Source organism: Kuraishia capsulata, genomic scaffold (genome assembly GCF_000576695.1).
Source record: "Kuraishia capsulata CBS 1993 genomic scaffold, Kuraishia_capsulata_scaffold_4, whole genome shotgun sequence".
Taxonomy (NCBI): domain Eukaryota; kingdom Fungi; phylum Ascomycota; class Pichiomycetes; order Pichiales; family Pichiaceae; genus Kuraishia; species Kuraishia capsulata.
Window position 1 is genome coordinate 101,644 of NW_019172953.1, and position 20,354 is coordinate 121,997.

At 45.4% G+C, this 20,354-nt stretch overlaps 7 protein-coding genes across 7 annotated transcripts; 3 read left to right on the forward strand and 4 right to left on the reverse strand.

Annotated features, from left to right (window-relative positions):
* Nucleotides 1-743: 743 nt before the first annotated feature.
* On the reverse strand, nt 744-3,713 carry KUCA_T00003177001 (uncharacterized protein; the record flags this gene model as incomplete). Its single annotated transcript, XM_022601566.1, has 1 exon — nt 744-3,713. One exon carries the CDS (start codon nt 3,711-3,713, stop codon nt 744-746), a length of 2,970 nt encoding a protein of 989 aa, XP_022459196.1.
* Nucleotides 3,714-6,089: 2,376 nt separating this feature from the next.
* Nucleotides 6,090-7,367, forward strand: KUCA_T00003178001 (uncharacterized protein; the record flags this gene model as incomplete). The annotated part of the gene is made up of 1 exon (XM_022601567.1): nt 6,090-7,367. The coding sequence occupies one exon, from the start codon at nt 6,090-6,092 to the stop codon at nt 7,365-7,367; it is 1,278 nt and encodes a 425-aa protein (XP_022459197.1).
* A 788-nt stretch (nt 7,368-8,155) lies between these two features.
* Nucleotides 8,156-8,668, forward strand: KUCA_T00003179001 (uncharacterized protein; the record flags this gene model as incomplete). The annotated part of the gene is made up of 1 exon (XM_022601568.1): nt 8,156-8,668. The coding sequence occupies one exon, from the start codon at nt 8,156-8,158 to the stop codon at nt 8,666-8,668; it is 513 nt and encodes a 170-aa protein (XP_022459198.1).
* A 197-nt stretch (nt 8,669-8,865) lies between these two features.
* KUCA_T00003180001 (uncharacterized protein) lies at nt 8,866-9,993 on the reverse strand (the record flags this gene model as incomplete). Its single annotated transcript, XM_022601569.1, has 1 exon — nt 8,866-9,993. One exon carries the CDS (start codon nt 9,991-9,993, stop codon nt 8,866-8,868), a length of 1,128 nt encoding a protein of 375 aa, XP_022459199.1.
* A 403-nt stretch (nt 9,994-10,396) lies between these two features.
* On the forward strand, nt 10,397-12,217 carry KUCA_T00003181001 (uncharacterized protein; the record flags this gene model as incomplete). The annotated part of the gene is made up of 1 exon (XM_022601570.1): nt 10,397-12,217. The coding sequence occupies one exon, from the start codon at nt 10,397-10,399 to the stop codon at nt 12,215-12,217; it is 1,821 nt and encodes a 606-aa protein (XP_022459200.1).
* Nucleotides 12,218-12,252: 35 nt separating this feature from the next.
* KUCA_T00003182001 (uncharacterized protein) lies at nt 12,253-15,323 on the reverse strand (the record flags this gene model as incomplete). The annotated part of the gene is made up of 2 exons (XM_022601571.1): nt 12,253-15,237; nt 15,291-15,323. The coding sequence occupies 2 exons, from the start codon at nt 15,321-15,323 to the stop codon at nt 12,253-12,255; spliced, it is 3,018 nt and encodes a 1,005-aa protein (XP_022459201.1).
* Nucleotides 15,324-18,009: 2,686 nt separating this feature from the next.
* KUCA_T00003184001 (uncharacterized protein) lies at nt 18,010-20,031 on the reverse strand (the record flags this gene model as incomplete). Its single annotated transcript, XM_022601572.1, has 2 exons — nt 18,010-19,929; nt 19,987-20,031. The coding sequence occupies 2 exons, from the start codon at nt 20,029-20,031 to the stop codon at nt 18,010-18,012; spliced, it is 1,965 nt and encodes a 654-aa protein (XP_022459202.1).
* Nucleotides 20,032-20,354: the final 323 nt, after the last annotated feature.

A 20,354-nucleotide genomic window follows, 5' to 3' on the forward strand; every position in this document is an offset into this window, starting at 1 on the left:
GATGATCTTCAATGCTTTTTTGACATGGTGAGGAGTTCAAGCTCGGGTTAATGGGCTGTTCTGACATTGTTTTAGGTTTCAAAGCCCATGTGCGAGCCGCACAGTGGCTGATATACAAGCGCCCGCGTGCCTTCAACTGAGGAGACAATAACAGTGAAAAAGATATCCTGTAACCATCAATGTCAGTCAAACATATCACAAACCATTGGGCCTTTTAGCCAACAGTATCAGGTTGTCCTTGGCCTGGGGAGGAAGTTCTTTAAGCTGGATTTCAGATCTGATCTCGGTACCGAGTTTGGGAGTGAAACCGTCCGCCTATGCCTCAAGCCGTTAATAACCGGGCTCTCTAGATCAGTTTCCTAGAAGCATTTCCTAGCCGCGATCTCTAGATCAGTTTCTAGGAGAGCCCTATGGCCCAACACCTTTCGGGATTTCAATGCGTATCGCAATAAGCACGTGTAATTTTACCAGGTTTCTGAGGCGTGGGGTAATAAGCTTTTGTGTGATTCACGACAAACACAGATAATGCTTATCTCACCAGAGGGTGCTCTTGCGGCTTGATCTGATTACATTTCTTAAATGTTCGGATTGAGAAAGCAGGCTCCCTTTCACAAAAAGCTTGAAAGGCAATTGACCCCAGAGGTCTCCTACATCGACTGGTCATTTTAAACAAACTTATACCTACACTCTCTGCATGTCAAATTAGTATAGTCAAAATAAACTGGATTTGTATTTACATAAAATCAAATGCTCAGCTTCTCCTTCAACAAACTAGAGACAGCTTCGACAGCTTCGTTGATGCCCTTGACATCGTCACCCATACCCTGGCAAACATTGCCTTTTCCACCAGCCTTACCACCAATGAACTTAGCAGCAAGCTGGGCGACTGCAGTAGCATCAAGACCCTTGGCACCAGCTGCATCAGAGATATAGACACCCTGAGCAACTCTGGCCTCGCTTTCCTTACCAGTGATCAAAAACAGGGACTTGTCCTTATTCTCTTTCTTCAAGAAGTTGATGGCCTCAGTGATGACCTTTGCATTTGGAGAAATGTCCACGTGGGCTGCAAAGAATGGAGCTTCTGCATTCTCGGTAAAGAAGTTCTTGACGGCATCAAGAGTTTTCTTGCTTTCAGCCTTCTGTATGGCCTTTTGCTCGTCCTTGACGGATTTGTCTATCTTGGCGAACTTCTCCTTAAGAGCATTTTTGGCCACAACCTGAACAGAGAGCTTTCCGAGAGCAACATTGGCCTCCTTTAGCTTCTTCTCTTTCTCAGCACCAAAAGTAAGTTTGCTGATTGCGTCCAGTTCCTCGTCAAAAGACTTCGCAATTCTTTGAACGGCATGAGCCTCGGTACCAGATACAGCAACAATACGACGGATACCCTTGGCGATTCCGCTCTCTTCTATGATCACAAACTCCTTGATGTCACCAGTCTTTGCAACATGAGTACCACCGCAGAACTCGATAGAGTACTTGTTCCATTCTTCGCTCTCTGGGTTGGCAAGCAAAGTCTCAACAGGGACACCAATGGAAACTACACGGACTGGATCTGGGTACACTTCACCAAACACGGCTCTGAGACCAGAAATCTTTTTGGCAGTATCAAGCTCAACAGGCTTGGAGAACACCTGCACGTTAGACTTGATTTGTTCTGAACAAATGTTCTCAACACGCTCAATCTCCTTGAGAGACAACGCAGCCTTATGGGAGAAATCGAATCTGAGTTTCTCGGCAGAAACCAAAGAACCCTTCTGATCAACACCATCACCCAACACTTCTCTAAGGGCAAAATTCAGGATATGGGTGCCTGTATGGTTGTTTCTAATTGGCCAACGGCGTAACTCATCGTATCCGGCAATGACAGATGACTTGACAGCAAAAGAGCCTTCCACCACGTAACCAGTGTGCAAGACGTATCCAGCATATTGCTGGACATTTTCAACATTAAACTCGGCAACACCATCAATGACGATCTTACCCGTATCGAATTCCTGTCCACCTTGCTCGGCGTAAAATGGGGTCTTGTCTAACAAAATACCGATTTGCTCGCCTTCTGCAATACCCTCTGTAGAATCCAAGAACTCTCCGTTGTAAATAGCAACTATTTCAGCCTTGACGTTTTCAAGTCCGTACTTAGGAGAGTCGTCAGTCTTTGGAACAGTGCCATCAGAATCCAACTTGCCCAAGGCATGGACATCAAATTTCAGCAGGGCTTTTCCGGCAGTCTTTCCTGCTCCCTTAGAAGCCTCCCAAGAAGCAAGTTTTGCCTTTTCAAAGCCTTCCTCGTCAATCTTGAGACCAGCTTCTTCAGCCATCAGCCTTGTCAAGTCAACAGGGAAACCGTAGGTATCATATAATCTCCAGACATCTTTACCAGACAAAGTCTGCTCTGGAGTCTTAGATGCAATGATGGCATACTGCTCAAACAACTTCTCACCACGGTCAAGGGTTCTGGCGAACGAGGCCTCTTCCTCGTCCAAGATCTCGAAGATCGTGGATGGGTCCTTGGCAACTTCTGGGAAGATATCTTTGACTTGCTCGATCAAAGTTGGTGCTAGCTGGGAGAAAAATTTTCCGATCGGGTAGTTCATGTACTTTCTGACATAACGAGATCCACGACGCAGAATACGACGCAAAACGTAGCCTCTGCCTTCGTTGTTTGGAACCCCACCGTCGGCAAGCGCAAAGGTCAAGGTACGAACATGATCAGCCAAGACACGGTAGGCTGTGTCGATTCCATCTAGGTCTTCCTTTCCAAAATGACCAGAGTAGGGTCTGACACCAGTGATCTCGTGGATACGTTGGAAAAGAGGTTGGAAAACATCAGTGTCGTAGTTGGACCTCACATCTTGCAATACAGATACAAGACGCTCGAAACCCATACCAGTATCAACGTGCTTGGCAGGCAATGGCTTCAGGGATGAATCTGGCTCACGGTTAAACTGAATGAACACGTTGTTCCAGATTTCCAGAACATCAGGGTCATCCATGTTAACCAGAGCAGCGGCATTACGGCCACCAATTCTGTCGTAATGGACTTCAGAACATGGACCACATGGACCTTGGTCACCCATCTCCCAGAAATTGTCTTTCGCATTACCGGGCAAGATGTGGTCATCTGGAACACCCACGGACTTCCAGAGATCCTTGGCCTCCAAATCGGGTTCCAGACCGTTCTTAGCATCACCCTCGAAGTAGGTAACATACAAACGATCAGCAGGTATGCCATAAACCACAGTGAGTAATTCCCAAGACCATTGGATGGCCTCTTTCTTGAAATAGTCTCCGAAAGACCAGTTTCCCAACATCTCGAAGAAAGTGTGATGGTAAGAGTCTTTTCCAACATCCTCCAGATCGTTGTGTTTTCCACCAGCTCTGATGCACTTCTGCGAGTTAACAGCACGTTTCAGCGTAGCAAAGTCAGACGAAGGATCAACAGTTCCTAGGAAAATAGGCTTGTACTGGTTCATACCAGCGTTCGCAAACAAAAGGGTGGGGTCATCGTAAGGGATGACTGAAGAAGATGGCACGAAAGTATGGCCTCTTGATTCGAAAAACTTGAGGAATGTGGACCTGACTTTGGCAGCAGTCCAGTCTTCAGTAGAATTAATGGCTGACATGGTTCTAAACGGTTGTAGTGGCAACGGCAGTAACGAACAAGAGATTCTTCGCTTTGAGTATACTATCCTTTTCCAAGGCAATATATTCATGCACACAACAGCAGGGACAGGAGCAACAGCCTTCTGGAAAATAAAACTGCAGTGTACTTGCAAATTCGCAACAGCTTTGCCAATACCAAGAATATTTCGGTAGAATAGTCTTGTCGAGTAACGGGGTGCAACAAGGCAACGGCGTAGGCTTCATGTCGTTGAGCTCTTGAAAAAAAAGGTCGTGGATTATTACAAATACCGGTGTGCCCGAATCAATCCAATAAGGTAGTGGGGAATTCAAATCAAAAGGTAGTGCCTCAAGATATTATAAAAGGGTAGTGGAAGATCCAAATCAGCAGTTGACTCCCCTGCATATGCCGATACGCATGCTCGGGTACAATTAGCTGGGGATAAGCAAGGTCGATCTATTTACCATTAGCGTTTATACTTTGAGTGCAGTAGATAAAGGATGGCAGCAATATTATTTGTTCATTAACCGGATTGGGAAATGCAGGAAAGTTTCTGGAGACAGTCAGAAGATTCTTCATATTGTTGATTTGGACCGCTCAAGTTTATTCCACGGGGGTTCTGATGCCGACGAGGGCTTTGGCACCTCTAGAAAAATCTTCATTGGAACTCACCATGTAGGCAGGGATGTCCAGATTTCAAATCTAGGATTCCAATACATTTATGCTCTCGCCGATCTTCCAGTAAAAAATAACCCCGTTTATTATATCGCCACCCTGGTTCGACCAGAACAAGGCTTGTATTAAAGTTTGAGTCGTCTCCAGAGGCACAACTCGGATACTGCCACCCTGAGGGCAGCCGAAAGCTTTGAAAGCTTAAACAAAGATTGAGAAATTGACAGCGCGGAGAGCTTAGCTTATTAAGCATTCTCTTGTTTCGTACTTCTTCAACTCCAATGATTATTTTAGCTGTAAATACTGAATTTCAAGAACTCTCCAGTCATTATAGTCGGCGTTCCAGAAGTTCTTTTTTCCGGGAAAGCCTTCGAAGGAGGGGGGTTCATCGCTGGGCGGCAATCCTGTCTAACCTAGACCAAAGCTCGAAAAAGTATTTTTTGAAACCCGAACAGAGGATTGTTTGGATGCAGGGAGTTGGTAAGGAGTTCTGATGAATATCCATTTAAATAAGATGCGTTCACACTGAAAGCGGCAACCTAAGGCAGCCTAAGACCTCAAACGGGTTCTCGGAACTGAGGATGCTATGGATACAGATATTTGAAGACATGGCGACTTCTAGTTGATTTCAGAACAACTCATAATTGGTATTACCAAGAACTGTATTCGGTATGATAATCGTAAAAATCAAATTCTTAAGCTTCGTCCTCAGAATTTGGACTTCTGAGTTGTCATAGTCCCCTAACTATACCAATGATGATTCGATAGTAACACAGAGTTACTTGCTGAGGATTAGAAAAGTCTAATTTAGCCATCACTACTTTGGACCTGAGACCTTGGTTTTGAAATGTGACTTCCCAGCAGTGATATTCGCAAACTAGTCTTTCCCCATTGACCACATCTGCAAGTCAACAGCCCCAATCTGAACTGATTTATAGGCAGTAAATGTGGTGAACATTTCAGCATTTCCGAGGTCACTTACAATTTATCTAGATCGGTCAAAGCCTCAGATCTGTGCCTCTGCTAATTTGCACCGCTTTCCTCGGTACCCCCCCTGCGGTATGTTCCATTACTAAAATCTGCTGAGGGTCCAGACTTTCGGAAGTACCGTCAGGACAGTACCAGTTATCACAAACAGAACCCCTTTTGGTGATAGAAGTAAATATAACGAGTTCAGTGCCTCAGCGACCAGGTTCGGTCTATTCTTGTCCTCTTGGTAACGGCTTCGAGGGTGATGGCCTTGCTCTGCCGCATGTATGGGATCATGCACCATGCAAGAGATGCATATCGTCATTGCACACCCAGCCTAGGAGATTTTTTTTTTCGGAAATACAGACGTTCAAATAATAGGGAATGATGGTGCAAATGTTGAAAACAATGTATGATATCGAAAGTCATGTACTTATTGTTACCAGCAACAACTATGCAATTCACTACTCCAAAATACCGCTCGTTCCTCTACTGCCAGCATTTAAAACTCGAACTTCAAGATGTCGGACAAGGAAGCTGTTGGATTTCATGTAGATCTTTCCAAAATCCGAGAAATAGACGCTGAAGTCGTTGCTAGGGGGTTTAACGATATACTTCGGTCCAGCGATATGCAAGCTTGCTTTCCGTCGCTGTGAAAACTAGAATTTTCACTTTTGGAAACTGGATTTAGCATCCGACCAAGCGTAATTATAAATTGGTTGTAGTATTCCTTTGCTGCTATTTGCGCTTCCCTCATACTTTCCCCATCCTTCATCACTCCCATTTAAAACCTTCATTCACTCGCTTTGGGCGTTAGACCAACCCGATGAAGCTTTCCTCCCTACTGCTTGGCTTGACAGCATTGACTGTTGCAAGTGCAGGCTATTCCAACTCCTCCTGCTCAGGAGATATCACAATCACTACCACTGCAACTGCTGAGAGTACCTTCACTGTGACCACCACCCACTGTTCTCATGGCAAATGTTCTGCTGAAACCTATCCAACAGGTGTGTCTACCTACACTACCACTCTAACTGATATCACTACTGTCTACACCACCTGGTGTCCGCTCACTACCACCAGTTGTGAGGGTGGATACTGTTCAGAGTCGGTAACTGGAACCGTTTCTACAGTTACCACGACACTGACCGACGTTGTAACTGTGTACACCACATACTGTCCTTTGACAGCGACAGAAACCAAGGTGTATTCTACTTTGACAGCTCCTAGTGCTGCTGTTGTTACTGAGACCGTCACTAAAACCATTCCGGAGGTTGTGATTACAACAGTTACGTGCTCGGAAGGTGCATGCACATCAAAGCCACATACCACCGGTGTGACCACTGTGACCGAGGCCAGTGAGGGTGTTACTATCATCTACACCACCTATTGTCCGGGGGGTGTTACCACAGCAACTGTGACTTACACCACTACGTACACTCCTTCTTACCTGACATATGTTTCCACAAAGACATCCAAGGGTGAAGCATACGGTACAACTACGGTAACAGTGCCTGTATATGAGGTCACAACCTACACTGAAAGCGCAGCTCCAACACCGAACGTTCCTGGAAAAACCAAGACCGAGGCAACCACTGCATATGCTTCAGTAACAGAGACAGTTGCTTCAGCCACTGCAACCACTACAACTGGAGAAACAACTTCCGTTCCGTTCCTTTACTCTCATGGTTCGGTTGTCACGGTCACCACCGCTTACTTGGAAACAGTCACAGTCACTTCTGAGCTCACGGCTACCACAGAAACAGTTGTTACTTCCGAGTTCACTGTCACCACCTCCACGTCTGAAGGCCAGATCACCAAAGTTGCTACCAGCGTTATTACCGGTACTGCTGAAGTTGTCTCTACCACCATTTACACCACCGAGGTTGAAGTTTCTGAGACTACTGAATCCACAGTCTCTGTTGTCACTACCGAAGCGGCAGCCTCTGCTACCTCGGCTTTCACTTCTTCCTCAGAAGCTTCCACTTCGGCAGTTTCTGGATCCACTGGTACCGCCAGTGTCTCCGTTCTCGAGGGTGGTGCAGCCAAACTCGGCTCATCTCTTCTGGCCGGTGTTGCTGTTCTATTAGCATTCATCGTCTAATTACAAAGTCAACCTTCTAGCTTGACCCATTTTGCTTTTCGCCTTCACATACGGTTTATTCAAATTCTCAGACTTCTCACCAAAAGTTCATGGCGCACTTCTTTTTTTTTCCTCTTCGTCACCAGCATTCTTCCATTAATAGACTCAACTGACGCATTCCGTTGCACGAGACAATTGGTCAAATGACCGTTACTACTTTCCTGAGACCGGAATCTCGGTATTTATTTGCATATATTTTTGCGAAGCTCCCAACTAGCCTCATTCATGTCCAGATGTCATACAACCACTATTCTGCTCGAGCTCAAGGAATTCATTTGTATCGCTCACAACTTATTTGTTCCAATTATACCTTCAACTTCAATTGTCTGAGCCACCATTTTTCTGGTATCTCAAGTCCAAATGCTTCTTTAGACTAGCATGGACCAATGAGACTCGGTAACAGGAGTTCCTGTTCACGGTCTGTTAACGGCTGTATTATTATACCTTTACTTCAAGTGTGTAAAATTTGCATTCCAATTGCAGCAGCTTAACATTTTTGAATTATTTCCTCGCAACAGTAAGTTGATAAGATTAATCTTGGCATATCATAGCTTCTAGTCACCGAATCTCTAGCAGGTTTTATTTGACCTTGAATGTCCGCCTTTTCTGAAAAAGGCTTCTTGCTTCTGCATGTCGTGCGGCTTAGAAAACCTTATGTGCCCTGGTCACGCACAGCCCTGAAAGTGCTATCATCTCAAAGTCAGATTTTACGCTTGTAAGTGAACAATGAGATTATCGAATACACAAACATGGTGCGCATAAAAAACAGATACGTTGTTTTCAACGTGATATATCCCATTGATGAGACCGCAGAGTCTCTAGAAGCCGCGCTCAAGACAAAGTCAGGTAGTCTCAGCCTCATACACCAGCCACCGGCTATTGCGATCACACCAAAGGTGGTTGTTCAGGCCATACGACAGTCGCTACAAACAAACTTTGGTGACTACGGAAATGGTGTTGGAGGAGGGGTTCTTACTGTGAAGTATTTTTCAGAAAAGTCCTCTCTCGGGATCATCAAAGTATCGAGAGAATCTACGCGATTGGTGTGCGCTGCCATCATGCTGATCACCCGACTCCAAGCTTCCCCAGTTACTATAAGAGTTCTACGAGTGAGCGGATCTGTGAAAAAAGCCGAAGAAATGCTTATCAAACGTGGCAAGGGGTTATCAATCATTTTGAGTAAGAATTCGGTTGGTCAATCTCTGGATAGTCTATTTGACCAAGATGTGCACATAGAGAAGGACTCTGACGAAGAGCAGTGAGGAAATGAAACGACATGGCTTGACCATTATTGAGCGAATAACACTTAAACAAACTACCACGACAAGATTTACTACAATACGATTGATTCTCTAGGTTTAGACTAGCATGGTATGAACCATTAGGATTGACACGAGTGTCGACCATTCATTCTTGAAAAATACAATATTATACACAGTCACCTAATCAACCACAGTGCCTATTTCTTTTGACGCTTCGAGGGATTTTCATCCAGGCCGTAGTAGCGAGTTGATTCCTCCTCCAGCGACTTGTCGTCCTTCTCAAAGACAATTGGCCCACTTGCCTGTTCGTTCAAACTCTTTTCTGCATGACTGAATCCTTTTGTCGGTCTTTTCAGTTCGTCAAACCTGCTCTCCTTCTCGAAACGATTCATCTGCTCGTCTGCATCGAGACCATCGTCATCAGCCCCTCCATTGCCTCTCTGTCTGTAAATGTTGTGAATCGCTTCCTGTGCACTGAACAGAGGAGTGCTGTACAATTGATCTTCACTGGATCTGGCATTGGCCCCAGAGGCTTGCAGATACAGTCTTGAATCGTACTTGGAATCAGCGTTAGAAGATGGTTTAGATACCCCAAGAGCCACCCTTTCGGAAATTTCACGTCCTGAGTCTTTTGCCATCATCTTTACCCTCTGTTCCTTGCCCATGCTCTCAATCCGTAGCTCTCTCTCCGCTTTTTTGCGCCTTTCAGCCCGGATTTCGGCCCTTCTTCTGGCTGCTTCGCTCTTGAATTCGGGTTCTTCTGGCTCATTCTGTTCCAAACGACCCCTACGAGACTCTTCGGCTATCTGTCGCAGTCTATTTTCCTTCTCAGCAGCCTTTTGCTCAGCCAATTTCTTTTGAATCTCCGCTCTAAGCTTGATTTCTTCCCTTGCCTGTTTGTCTGCGAGCTCCAAGGCTTCCGACAAATCAGCAAAATTCTTGTTCACCTCAACATCGTGAAGTCCTGCTCCCGTACTGGCCAATCTTTTGTCTATGGCTATCGTGAAACCGTTGGGGTTTTTCCAGTTCGAGATTGCCGGAGGTATGTACCATTTCTTCTGGTCTTCGGCGGAAACACTGGGCGCTGGAGCGTGCAACACAGGTGCTGGAGGTGATGGAGGGCGAGCAGGAGTCTTTTTGTGTCTGAATTTGGGAGGCAAAACAGGATCTATCTGCTTATCAACGATCTTTATTTTTCGCTGCTTCGGAGTGTCAGAACGCTGTATAACTGAACTGGGTGTGTATTTCACATAAGTTGGCTTGTCATCTTTCTTTTCAGCCTTTCCTGCTAACTCTGTAAGTCTCACAAGATCCGAGTTGCCCATTTTGTCTTGTGATGTTGGCGCAACCTTGGTAGTTGGAGTTTGGTGATGTAAGAGAGCTTAGGAATGGTATATTTTTGTTCATGAGCAGGGCACACAACCAGACACCGGGGTAATTTGGGTGAGGGCTCAGAAACGCAAAAAGACGACTTATATGCAAAAAAACCAAAAAGGGAATAAATCCGGAGTGAAGCTTTATCTAAAAAACTTTAGCTTTGTTTTTTCTCAGCTAAAAGAGGGATGCACGGGTATAGCTATGACCTCTATCTGTGGCCTATTAAGGCTTTATCGCTATGGTAGTGCCTGCCCAAGTAAATCAGGTATCACACTACTTCGCGTTCATATTGACTTTTCCAGACGCGTCTCCTGCTCTTCTTGCCACTTATCTTCCACTATCACACCCACCATGACTACTGCCGATAATCAGCTAACCGAACACTGCTTGAAAGATGTGTTCTCCATCAACAGAAGGTACAAGGACGGGGAACCTCTGGTTGTTCAGGTTACTGCCAGAAGAGAGATTGACAATCCTCAGGGACTGCGTTTGAGACTGATGTTGACGGATGGTACGTTCCAGGCAAATGCGATTATCAGACCTGAGCATGTTCAAGCAGCACAAGCATTGAACATTCAGAAATTCAGCATTATCAAGCTGATCAACTATGATGTTCAATCGATGAACAGCAACAACAAGAAACTCATAATCATTGGAAATGTTGAGCTTGTGGCTCACGATGCCCCACACGGTGGTACTCTTCGTTATGTGACCGTCGACGAGTATTTCCGTGAGCATCCTGAGGAGGATCGTTTTGGTTCAAGCGAAGCTCCAGTTCGCGAGGAGAAAAAACCTGCCGCTGCACGCAATGCCAACTCTCACCATGACAATCTCTATGCGATTGATCAGCTCTCACCTTACCAGAACACCTGGACCATTAAGGCACGTGTTTCATTCAAATCTGATGTTAAGACCTGGACAAACCAGAGAGGTGAGGGCAAACTTTTCAATGTTCACTTCATGGATGAATCGAATGAGATCAGAGCTACTGCCTTCAACGAAGTTGCTGACAAGTACTATGACTTCTTGAAAGAGGGTCATGTGTATTACGTCTCTAAAGCCAGAATCCAACCAGCCAAGAAACAGTTCTCTACTTTGAGCCACAACTACGAACTCGCTTTGGATAGGGATTCTTTGATTGAGGAATGTGACGATGCTTCTGACGTTCCTAATCTCCAGTACTCGTTCGTTTCTTTGGAGAGAGTCCCAGACCTCACGACCAACTCCATCATCGATGTTGTCGGTGTATTGAACAAGGTTGACGACCTTTTTAGCATCACTGCTAAGTCTTCCGGAAGACCTTTTGACAGACGTGACATCACCATCGTTGACTCGTCGCACTTCGCTGCTACGGTTGGTTTGTGGAACAAGATCGCTGTCAACTTCGACATTCCTGTTGGAACCGTAGTTGCTATCAAAGGTGCTAAGGTACAGGATTTTGGTGGAAGAACATTATCTTTGACTCCATCCGCTACTATCATTGCAAACCCAGAGACTCCAGAGGCCTACAAGCTGAAGGGCTGGTACGACACTCAAGGAAAGAACGAAAAGTTCATTCCTGTAAAGGGTGAGAACGCGGCCTCTGCGGCTTATGATCTGACAAGTAAGGCGTCCATCTTCGAGAGAACCACCATAGGGGCCATACATCAGACTGCTCTGGGCTCTTCTGATACCTTCTTCTCCTTCAAGGGTACAATCAGCTACATCAGATCCGAAAACATCGCCTACCCTGCCTGTCCCAACGAGGGATGCTCAAAGAAGGTTCTTGAGGAAGGAGATAAGTGGAGATGCGAGAAGTGCAACGAGCTCCACGACGCACCACGCTGGCGTTACATACTGAGTGTATCGATCTTGGACGAAACCGACCAGCTTTGGGTGACTTGCTTCGAGGAAGTCGCAAAGACCATTCTGGGAATCAGTGCCAATGACCTAATCAAGATTAGGGATGCCCCATCTACCGATGAAGGCGGAATGGAAGATGGTGAGGCGGCATTCAAAGGGTATCTGACCAGAGCCACCTACAAAGAGTTTGCCTTCAGATTGAAGGGAAAACTCGACAACTTCAATAATGTGACCAGGCCAAGGTACCAGGTCATGAGTCTGGCCGAGATCTCATATAAGAACGAGGCCGAGGCCATATGTGATGAGCTCGCCTCCATGTCCTTCCAGTGATTTTTGTACTATGTTATCGGAACCAGCTTTGTGTGTTAACGAGTATTGTAGTCTACCAGCCCATTGACCTGTAGCCAGAGATCGTTGATCACACGATTGCACCCACCCATCCCTCTAGTGACCAGTACCTTGCTGATGAAGACGGCAGAGCTTGGAACGGGTTGTTTTCCGCGTTCTTGTCTAAGCTGATCGATCTTGACGAAAGAAGCAGTCATCCACTGCTTGACCATCCGCTGGTATTTTACCACGATGACCTTGATAACCTCGATATACAGGTCAACGTTGGATCGAGGCGACTCCAACATATTTTCCAGGGCCGTGAGCAGTAGCACTTCGCCCAAAGGAGTCTCCAGAAACATCCTCTGCACAGAGATCGTGTCCTGCTGACCCCCTCTGCGCAAAGCAATGAGACGCACCCAAAATTTCTCGGTCGCCTTCAAAACATACCTCTCCTTGGACTTGAGTTGATCAAGAGCAAAAGGAAGAATCGAGTCAAAGAAAAGAGGAAGGTGCACAAGCAAAGAAGGTCGTTTCTCAACCAAAGTAGTAACCGCACTCAGCGCACTCTGCAGGATGTCTGGGTCTGACTTGACGATTACCATGTTGTCTATAAGCAGCAGTTGCAAGATCTCCTCGACAGGTTTCTGGTCCAGAGTTCTGAACGCCGAGTTGAACAATGCAGACAGCAAAGAAAACAGCAAGGGCAGAGTATCTAGAAAAGACTTTGGGTCAGCCTCTTTGTTGCTGCATCTGGCTTGAATGAAGTTCAGTGGAACGTTATTTTCAAACACAAAGGGCCCACCGATGGACTCACTCATCCCCGATTGAAGAATATTGCATGCTTCCTCAGTTATTCTGAGACTCTTGGATAGCATCCTGCTCTCCAGCGCAAATGCTCCAACAGTGTCTATCACTATCTGGTGTATGCCCATTGGGTCCCTCTCCCAGAACTCTTTGATGACGCCAATTTCCGATGCGTTATAGATCTGGTCCACATCGTCGGGGAGTTTCATGCCTCTGCCAATCTCTTTGACTGACGATAGCAAACTGATGAGGTACGCCAGCTGTTTTTCCCTTTCCTCTCTTGGTAGTTGGGGATTATCGAACTCTCTGATGGCCTCCAACGACCTTTGGCGAATCAAGGTCAGAATTTTTTTAAGATGGTGACTCTGGATTTCAGGATCTTTGATACTCTGAACAATTGAGGCGTGCGAGTTGATGATTCTCTGCCTTATGAGTGGCTCCACGTTATAGTTTGAGATCATCTCGGTGAGCAGATCGTCAAAGTATGGGATGAAATCAACCAGATATTGGCGACACTCGTTGCATATCTTGGAGATGGCCTTTGAAGCAACCAGACTGTACTGATTTGAGTTCAACATGCATCCGAATAAGAAATTGAGAATGGTCGACAGATAGGGCACTCCAACGGAGTGTCTATAAAAGTAATCGATTGAGGCCAGAAATTGGACCGTTGTGAGGATGGGATATTGCAGAGATTGACCGAAGCTGATACTTTGTTGGACCACTTTCAACAAGTCAGAGTCCATCACCATCACCAGACTTTTCAACACATCGTCGCTTATCGTATGTTCACTGAAATTTGCGGAGACCGCGTTCATGAGAAACAGCGATGCCTCCAGATCCGAGAGAGACGAGGAAGTTGTGAGGCCCTCGATGATTGATTTCACTAGATTATCGAACAGTGGGAACTCGACAATGGAGTAAATGGTTTCAAAGAAGTCAGCCACGTCCCTTCTGAACGAGTCGAATTCCTCTTTGAAGTCGGCCACATCGTCTGGAATATGCACCTTCTGCCAGTAGATTTGTGCTACCCTGGAAAACAGCGCTATCGACTTATCAGTAAGTCTAGCCATTGAACTCTCATCATTCTTCAGCAAGAGCGAAAAATATTCACCGTCAGATACAAAGCATTCTGCCATCTGCGACCAGAAGTCCACGAAGTCTACCGAGTTCATCTCGTCAATGATGGGCGTTCCCGGGAAACTTGAGAGTGATATCAAGAACTCGAACTTTTCGTTACTCTGGTCGTCATAAAGACTGGCTGATAGACTCACCAGGTTACCTTCCAAGAATCGTATCACGAGTCTGGAAAACATATTCACAGCCTCGTGATCATGGCCGTGGGTGTTCAGGTATTCGATACCCCAACTCCCAAACAGAAGTGATTCCAGAGTTTTATTCAGTTCTTGTTTCATCATTCCAGGGTTGGTGTCAAATATATCTGTGACAACCGTGATCACGCGGGCCTCGCCTTTCGAATCGACCAACAGTTTGAACAGATTGGAAAGCATCACCGAAGCGTCGTATCTCTCCGTGGACTCCAGCTGCGCCACAGATATATACTGAATCCACGAAGACATACAGTCAAGCCATGTAGAAGCCAAAGCTTCTTCGTAACGTTCAACAGCAAACGCCATGATGGTCTGAGTTGTCGCGAAGAAGCCCTCGTGAATGCAGCGATGTAACTCCACTCTATTCACGTCTGAAGCGTCCTTCTTGGTGATATCCTCCACTGTAATTTGAGAAAAAAGAAGAAGAATTTCTATCAACTTGTGGTGCAAAGTTTGCAAGATTTCTGAATTCAAAGTGGTCTCGGGCTGATTCGTAAGATATGACACCACACTGTTCAGAGGATCTTTCCAGTCCTGGAAGGTCCGCGTAAAAATCAGCGCCAGATTCGCTAGAAGTTTGGTGATTATCAGCATTCGCGATTTCAAGTTTGGATCCTCCCGAACCACATCTCTCAAGTGGCTCAGAAGCTTGGTCATGATGGTAGCATACGTGATTGTAGATGAAGACGAGGCGAGCGTGGCTGAGTGTAGGTTCAGGTTCACAGTATAAGTCAATGCCCCTATAAATTGGCAATTCAACGATGGCTGAGCCAGAAGCATTTCTGCTATCTCCCATCCTTGTTCGGACTTTTGAAGGATCTGCAATCGATTCTGTAGTTCCGCAACGGCATCTGGAGAGTGTGCGGTGTATAGCGATTCCACGAGCTGGCGGTAAGTTAGAAACCCCATATTTCAAGGCAAAAGCCAACAACACTTACAGAGACAATCTGATCAACCGACATTGATACCATGGTTCTCAACGCGGGCACCTGTTGTGTGGATATTTCAGAGTAGTAAATTCTTCCTCGTCTTTGCCAAACTTGATGTTCTTATCTGCGCTCTCGTAGACTGGTTAGCACACGCCTCATGCACAAGCCTAGCACTTCTCCACAAAAATATTAAGACGCGTTCCGTTTTGTTGTGAAATTTACAGGAGGTTTACGGATGGAAGGCGTTGGATTGGGCAAGTTTCTCAGACAGCAGGAAAAGCAGAAGCGAGAGAGAGACACCAAGGCTTTGCCCGAGAAGCTGTTCAATGTTCTTCGCCAGGTGTTGGTCTTTGAACCGCGTGAGGTACTGAAAAAGTTCAGACCCATTAAAATACCTCCTGGTCTGGCGATTGACACAATACCGCAGGTTGATCTCATCAAAAATGTCATAAAGCATCTGAAACAATTGGAATCCCCGAATGTCCTGACCCATGGTTATTCCTACGAGGATGGGGTGCTCAATTGTTTCCAGGTTAATGTATGTGTGGAGGAGGCCATTTCACCAGCCTTCTGCGATCTCAGAAGATTGATTGGAACAGCAAGATTTGTGAATTTACTTGTTAACACAATCGGATTCAAGAACAATGTTCAGATATTTGGGCCTTATACGCTAAAGGTGAGCAAGAGCCGAGACGATAGCCATGTCTTTAGCAATCGGTCAGTCATGCTTGGCCATCCTGTTCACGAGGTGGCCCAACTTATTTTGGGTGTTACTGGTGACGAATTACTTTGCAGTATTTTTGATCTAAAACTTGGCTCATCTATCCCAAAAAATTTCCGAAAAGCAAGACATTTGTGCCATATAATCACAAGAAACAACAATGGCTGCAAATACGGCACTTTGATCCATGAACACTGTCCTGACAATGATTATGATCCCACCACAATGTCCAGTAACTTTGAAGTTGCTTCTTCAAGAAGACGGGTCGTCAAATTTGTTTTGACGTTATTTGAAAAGTTATTTCCCGAGGAAATATGGGGAAACAGTCACAACAAAGTGGTACTGTATTCTGGGATCTCGCACTTCATCAACATGGCCATGAACGAAAGCCTCACTGTCTCGTCTATTATGAAGTCTGTTCAATTACGATATATCAAATGGCTTGGCGGGGGAAAGGATCGTCAAGGTGCTCGCTGCATACGAAGACGATTTGAAAAGTTCGTCACCTTTCTCTTTGGAACGTTTTTGAAACTTCTTCTAAGACATTTTTTCTATATAACTGAGAATCCAAGAGGGTTTGGACTGATGTTCTTTCGCCATCGACTATGGAGAAATATCACCAAGTCGTTCAAGGAAAAGTATTTTGGATACTACTTGAGCCCGAAGTTCGGTGACTCTGGTAAGCACCCATCACCAACTGCAGGATCTGCTGGAATAATGAGAGTGGTTCCAAAAGAGTCCGGTTTTCGAGTTCTGTGTCGTTTACAGGCACTAGATAGCTTTGCTGAAATCAAACAAAGGGCTAGAAACAAGTTTGAGATCGAACCCGTGTCTACTGTGTTGAGAAGACTGAGACCAAAAAGTGCTATATTCTCTGTTCAAGACGTCTTTAAAAGAATCTCCGAATATCGCCATCATCTGTTAGAAAAAAACAAAGGCAACTTGCCAGTGATATATGCTCTCAAATTCGATGCTAGCAATTGCTATGACAGCATTCCTAGAGCCAAGATCATAGCTGCTGCCAGCACTGCTCTGAACAGACAGAGCATCTATGTCACGAAAAGGTTCAACATTTCTCGCAACCTCGAGAAATATTTTAAGGGTCTTTACAAACGGAGAATATTCCAGCCCAAGCTCTCTGGCGCTGGTCATATATTTAAAATGCGAGGAAGATTTGGACAGGATCTGGCGGTGACTTCTACGTACACCAAGGAGAAGGTCCTCAACATAATAAGACAGCAAATGGGCCTTTCAACGGTGTTCTTCGAGAAAAACCAGTTTGTGAGAGTAAGAGGTATATTTCAAGGACTGAAGTTATCTTCTGAGTTCTGTGATCTGGTTTATGACGAGTATGTCGAGAAATATCTCCAATTCAACGGTGAAGCTCTGACTCTGCGTTTGAGTGACGACTTTCTCATATTATCTCCACACCTCAGTCTGATTCAAAAAGTCAGCGACTCTCTTTCTTCAGCCCAAACTAGGGAGTACAATATCATAGTCAATCAGTCAAAGACGATGCTGGCCGATCTTAACTTGAGAACTCTCAACTTTTGTGGTCTCACCATCGACTTGAATAGCCTGTCAGCCTATAAGACGGTCGAGCAGTATGGAAAGGTAAGGGCTTCTGCGAAGTCCGAATCCGAACTCTATGAGAAGTGTCTCCAGTCCATCAGACTCAAGCTTTATAAGAGTTTGCTGAGTTTGAAGTACAACTCTCAGTCTGAGGTGGAGAGGAACGTCCGCAACGCAATCATGGGTACACTCGCAATGCTAAAGTGCTCTCTTGAGGTGGTTGACCATCCCTCTTTCAACGAGCATGTCTTCATCAAGAAGTTCTACCTTCCTGCAATAGAATTGGTGAACCAGTTGGTGATGGGTGTGAACGGTCGCTGTCCGTTCGATGTATCAGCCATGTTGAACAAAGCAACGAAAACCGCATTGGCGTCTTAACACTGTGGTTAATCTAGCAAATTTATCATAGCACAATATTCACCTTCACTTTCAACCTTATAATATAGCCTGCCCCTTGAGGTTCTGTTCATCCTTCAACCTCCTTACACGTTCAGTTTCTTCTATGCCACCGGACTTCTTCAGTTTATTCCCTTCAACAACCCCACTCAGTTCTTCTGAAAATTCATCCCTTTCCAGGTCCTTCTGGCGCTCACGAATCCTTTCAGCACGTTCTATTGCTGCCACGCGTTCCTCATGTTTCGGCTGGAGAGCTGCAACTTCCGAAAGAACTGCGTTTTTCACATCGCTAATACTCTGACCAGGCTCCGGCAGTGGAAGGTTCAAAGCAACGTTGCTCTTTTTGGTCTTTATCATCTGTTCTGAGCACTTTTCAATGGTATCGAATATGTCGTCAGCACTAGCCAAATCATCCTTTAGATCTTGGATAACTTCAGTTTGCATTTTCAGCAAGTCCTTGCCTTCGAGCACCTTGCTGAGTCCCACCTGCCATATCTTGTGCCAATTTGGAGTTTCCTTTTCTAGGAACTCAGAAAGCTTCAGAACTTCAGAGCGAGTATTCTCCATGTCTCTGCGCAACATTTCAATCTGTTTTGGAGAGGGACAGATTCTTCTCTGTGTGATATCCTTCTTGAACTGCTCCAGAGTATCCTGTATTATATCAGTTTTCTGAACCATCTCTGAAGCTTCGTTGCTCAAATTGACCAGTGAGTTCTCCAGATAGACGTCATCAGCTGAATTGGCAGCCAGAGCACTTGTTTCTTGGAAATCCCCAAATTTACCGAGGAGTTTGTTCAAAGAGACTGTCATAGACTTTTTGTTGGCAGACGCAATTTGTCTCGCTATTGTGACTTGGTGTTGTAAATCAGCAATCTTCTTGAGTATTTCAGGAGAGCTTGAAATTTCTCTCTTCTCCTGAGGCTGGGATACTGGGGGAAGGTCTTTTATGGATCCTATTTCAGCAATAACAGACTTTTGCAACAAGTCTACCTTCTCCGTCAAAGCAGATATCTTCTGGTCAAAGCCATCAGCATGATACGATTCATCCGAAGATTTCGGGGTAATGGACAGAATACTGCCTTCTTTGATCTCATCAAGGTACTTTTCCTCCAGCTCATAAGAAACACCAGTGTGCGTGTCTTGGATGTATACATCTGGAAACGAATCAGACCCAGGAGAGTAACCAAATACCTCTATGAACAGCATCTTCAAGTCTTCAACATTTCTCACCGGCTCATAACTGGTCTTGCGAACTCTTGATCCGATCTTAAGAAATATCGTTGTGTGCTGCTGCTTCCTTTGTGAAGTCGGCAATGGAGATCTAGGTGAACCGATATCGGCAGCCGCAGTCAGTGGAGGATCTCTTCCAGGAGAGTAACTTATAATCTGTTGATACTGGTATGTTGATAATCTTTTTGAAGCCTTTCTTTGAAGGGTGTTGCCCCGTTCCAGTTCAGCTAGCGGATCCACATGAGAAGACGCTGATTGAGGCCGACTCGACGAATTGCTCTCACTCGAGACAATCGAACCGTTATCTGATCGATGTTTCGCACTTTCCGACGTCACAGAAGGCCCCGAAATGCCTTGAGACTTCAAACTGTTCCTATCAGACTTAATCTGCTTGACTGCTTCCTTCTTAGTCTTCAGATTCTCGACCATACCCACAATAATTTTCCGGATCGTAGGCAAAAACCTGTCCAGAATTTCCTGAGATGGCTCCTCAACCAATGCAGACTCAAGGACTTCTCTAAGCTTCTGAGGAACATCCCCTAAATCAGTAATATCTACCCCAGCACTGGAAAAGGCTCTACAAGTAACCTTGAACTCGTTTCCCAATCTAACATAGGCATCTGAAACGTCAGCTTCTGTTGCTTTAAGCTGTGCCCATTTGGGTAACATTTCCAGAAGATCTCTGGTAGCAACCAATAGCCTTGTGAGACACGATTCGATCGTGGCCAACTGAACATGGGCTTGTTAACATACTGCTTTCAAGACAATAAATGAAGGTCCACTTACTGGCGGTCTTTTCGACGATCTGTGGGGTTTCGCCTGAGACGACATTGTGCATGCTGAACGGACTTTGAAAATAACAAAATGTCTGATTGTCAAAGGGCGTAATCGGTGATTCAGCTGTTTGCTTGACTTTAGATCACTATGTTGTAAACAGCTCCATGAAAGACGCAGACTTTATCACGTGATTGATTACATAACCACACACGTCCCACAACAACGCGGCTTTGAAGAACAAACTTACACTCCTCTACGTTTACTCCCCAACTTTCGAATTCGGTGAACTTTGCCACCTCCTTTTATTAATGTCGCAGCTGGAGGTCTCCGACTCCGAGCCGGAGCTGGAAATTCTAGACGTGCCAGACCGTGCGAAA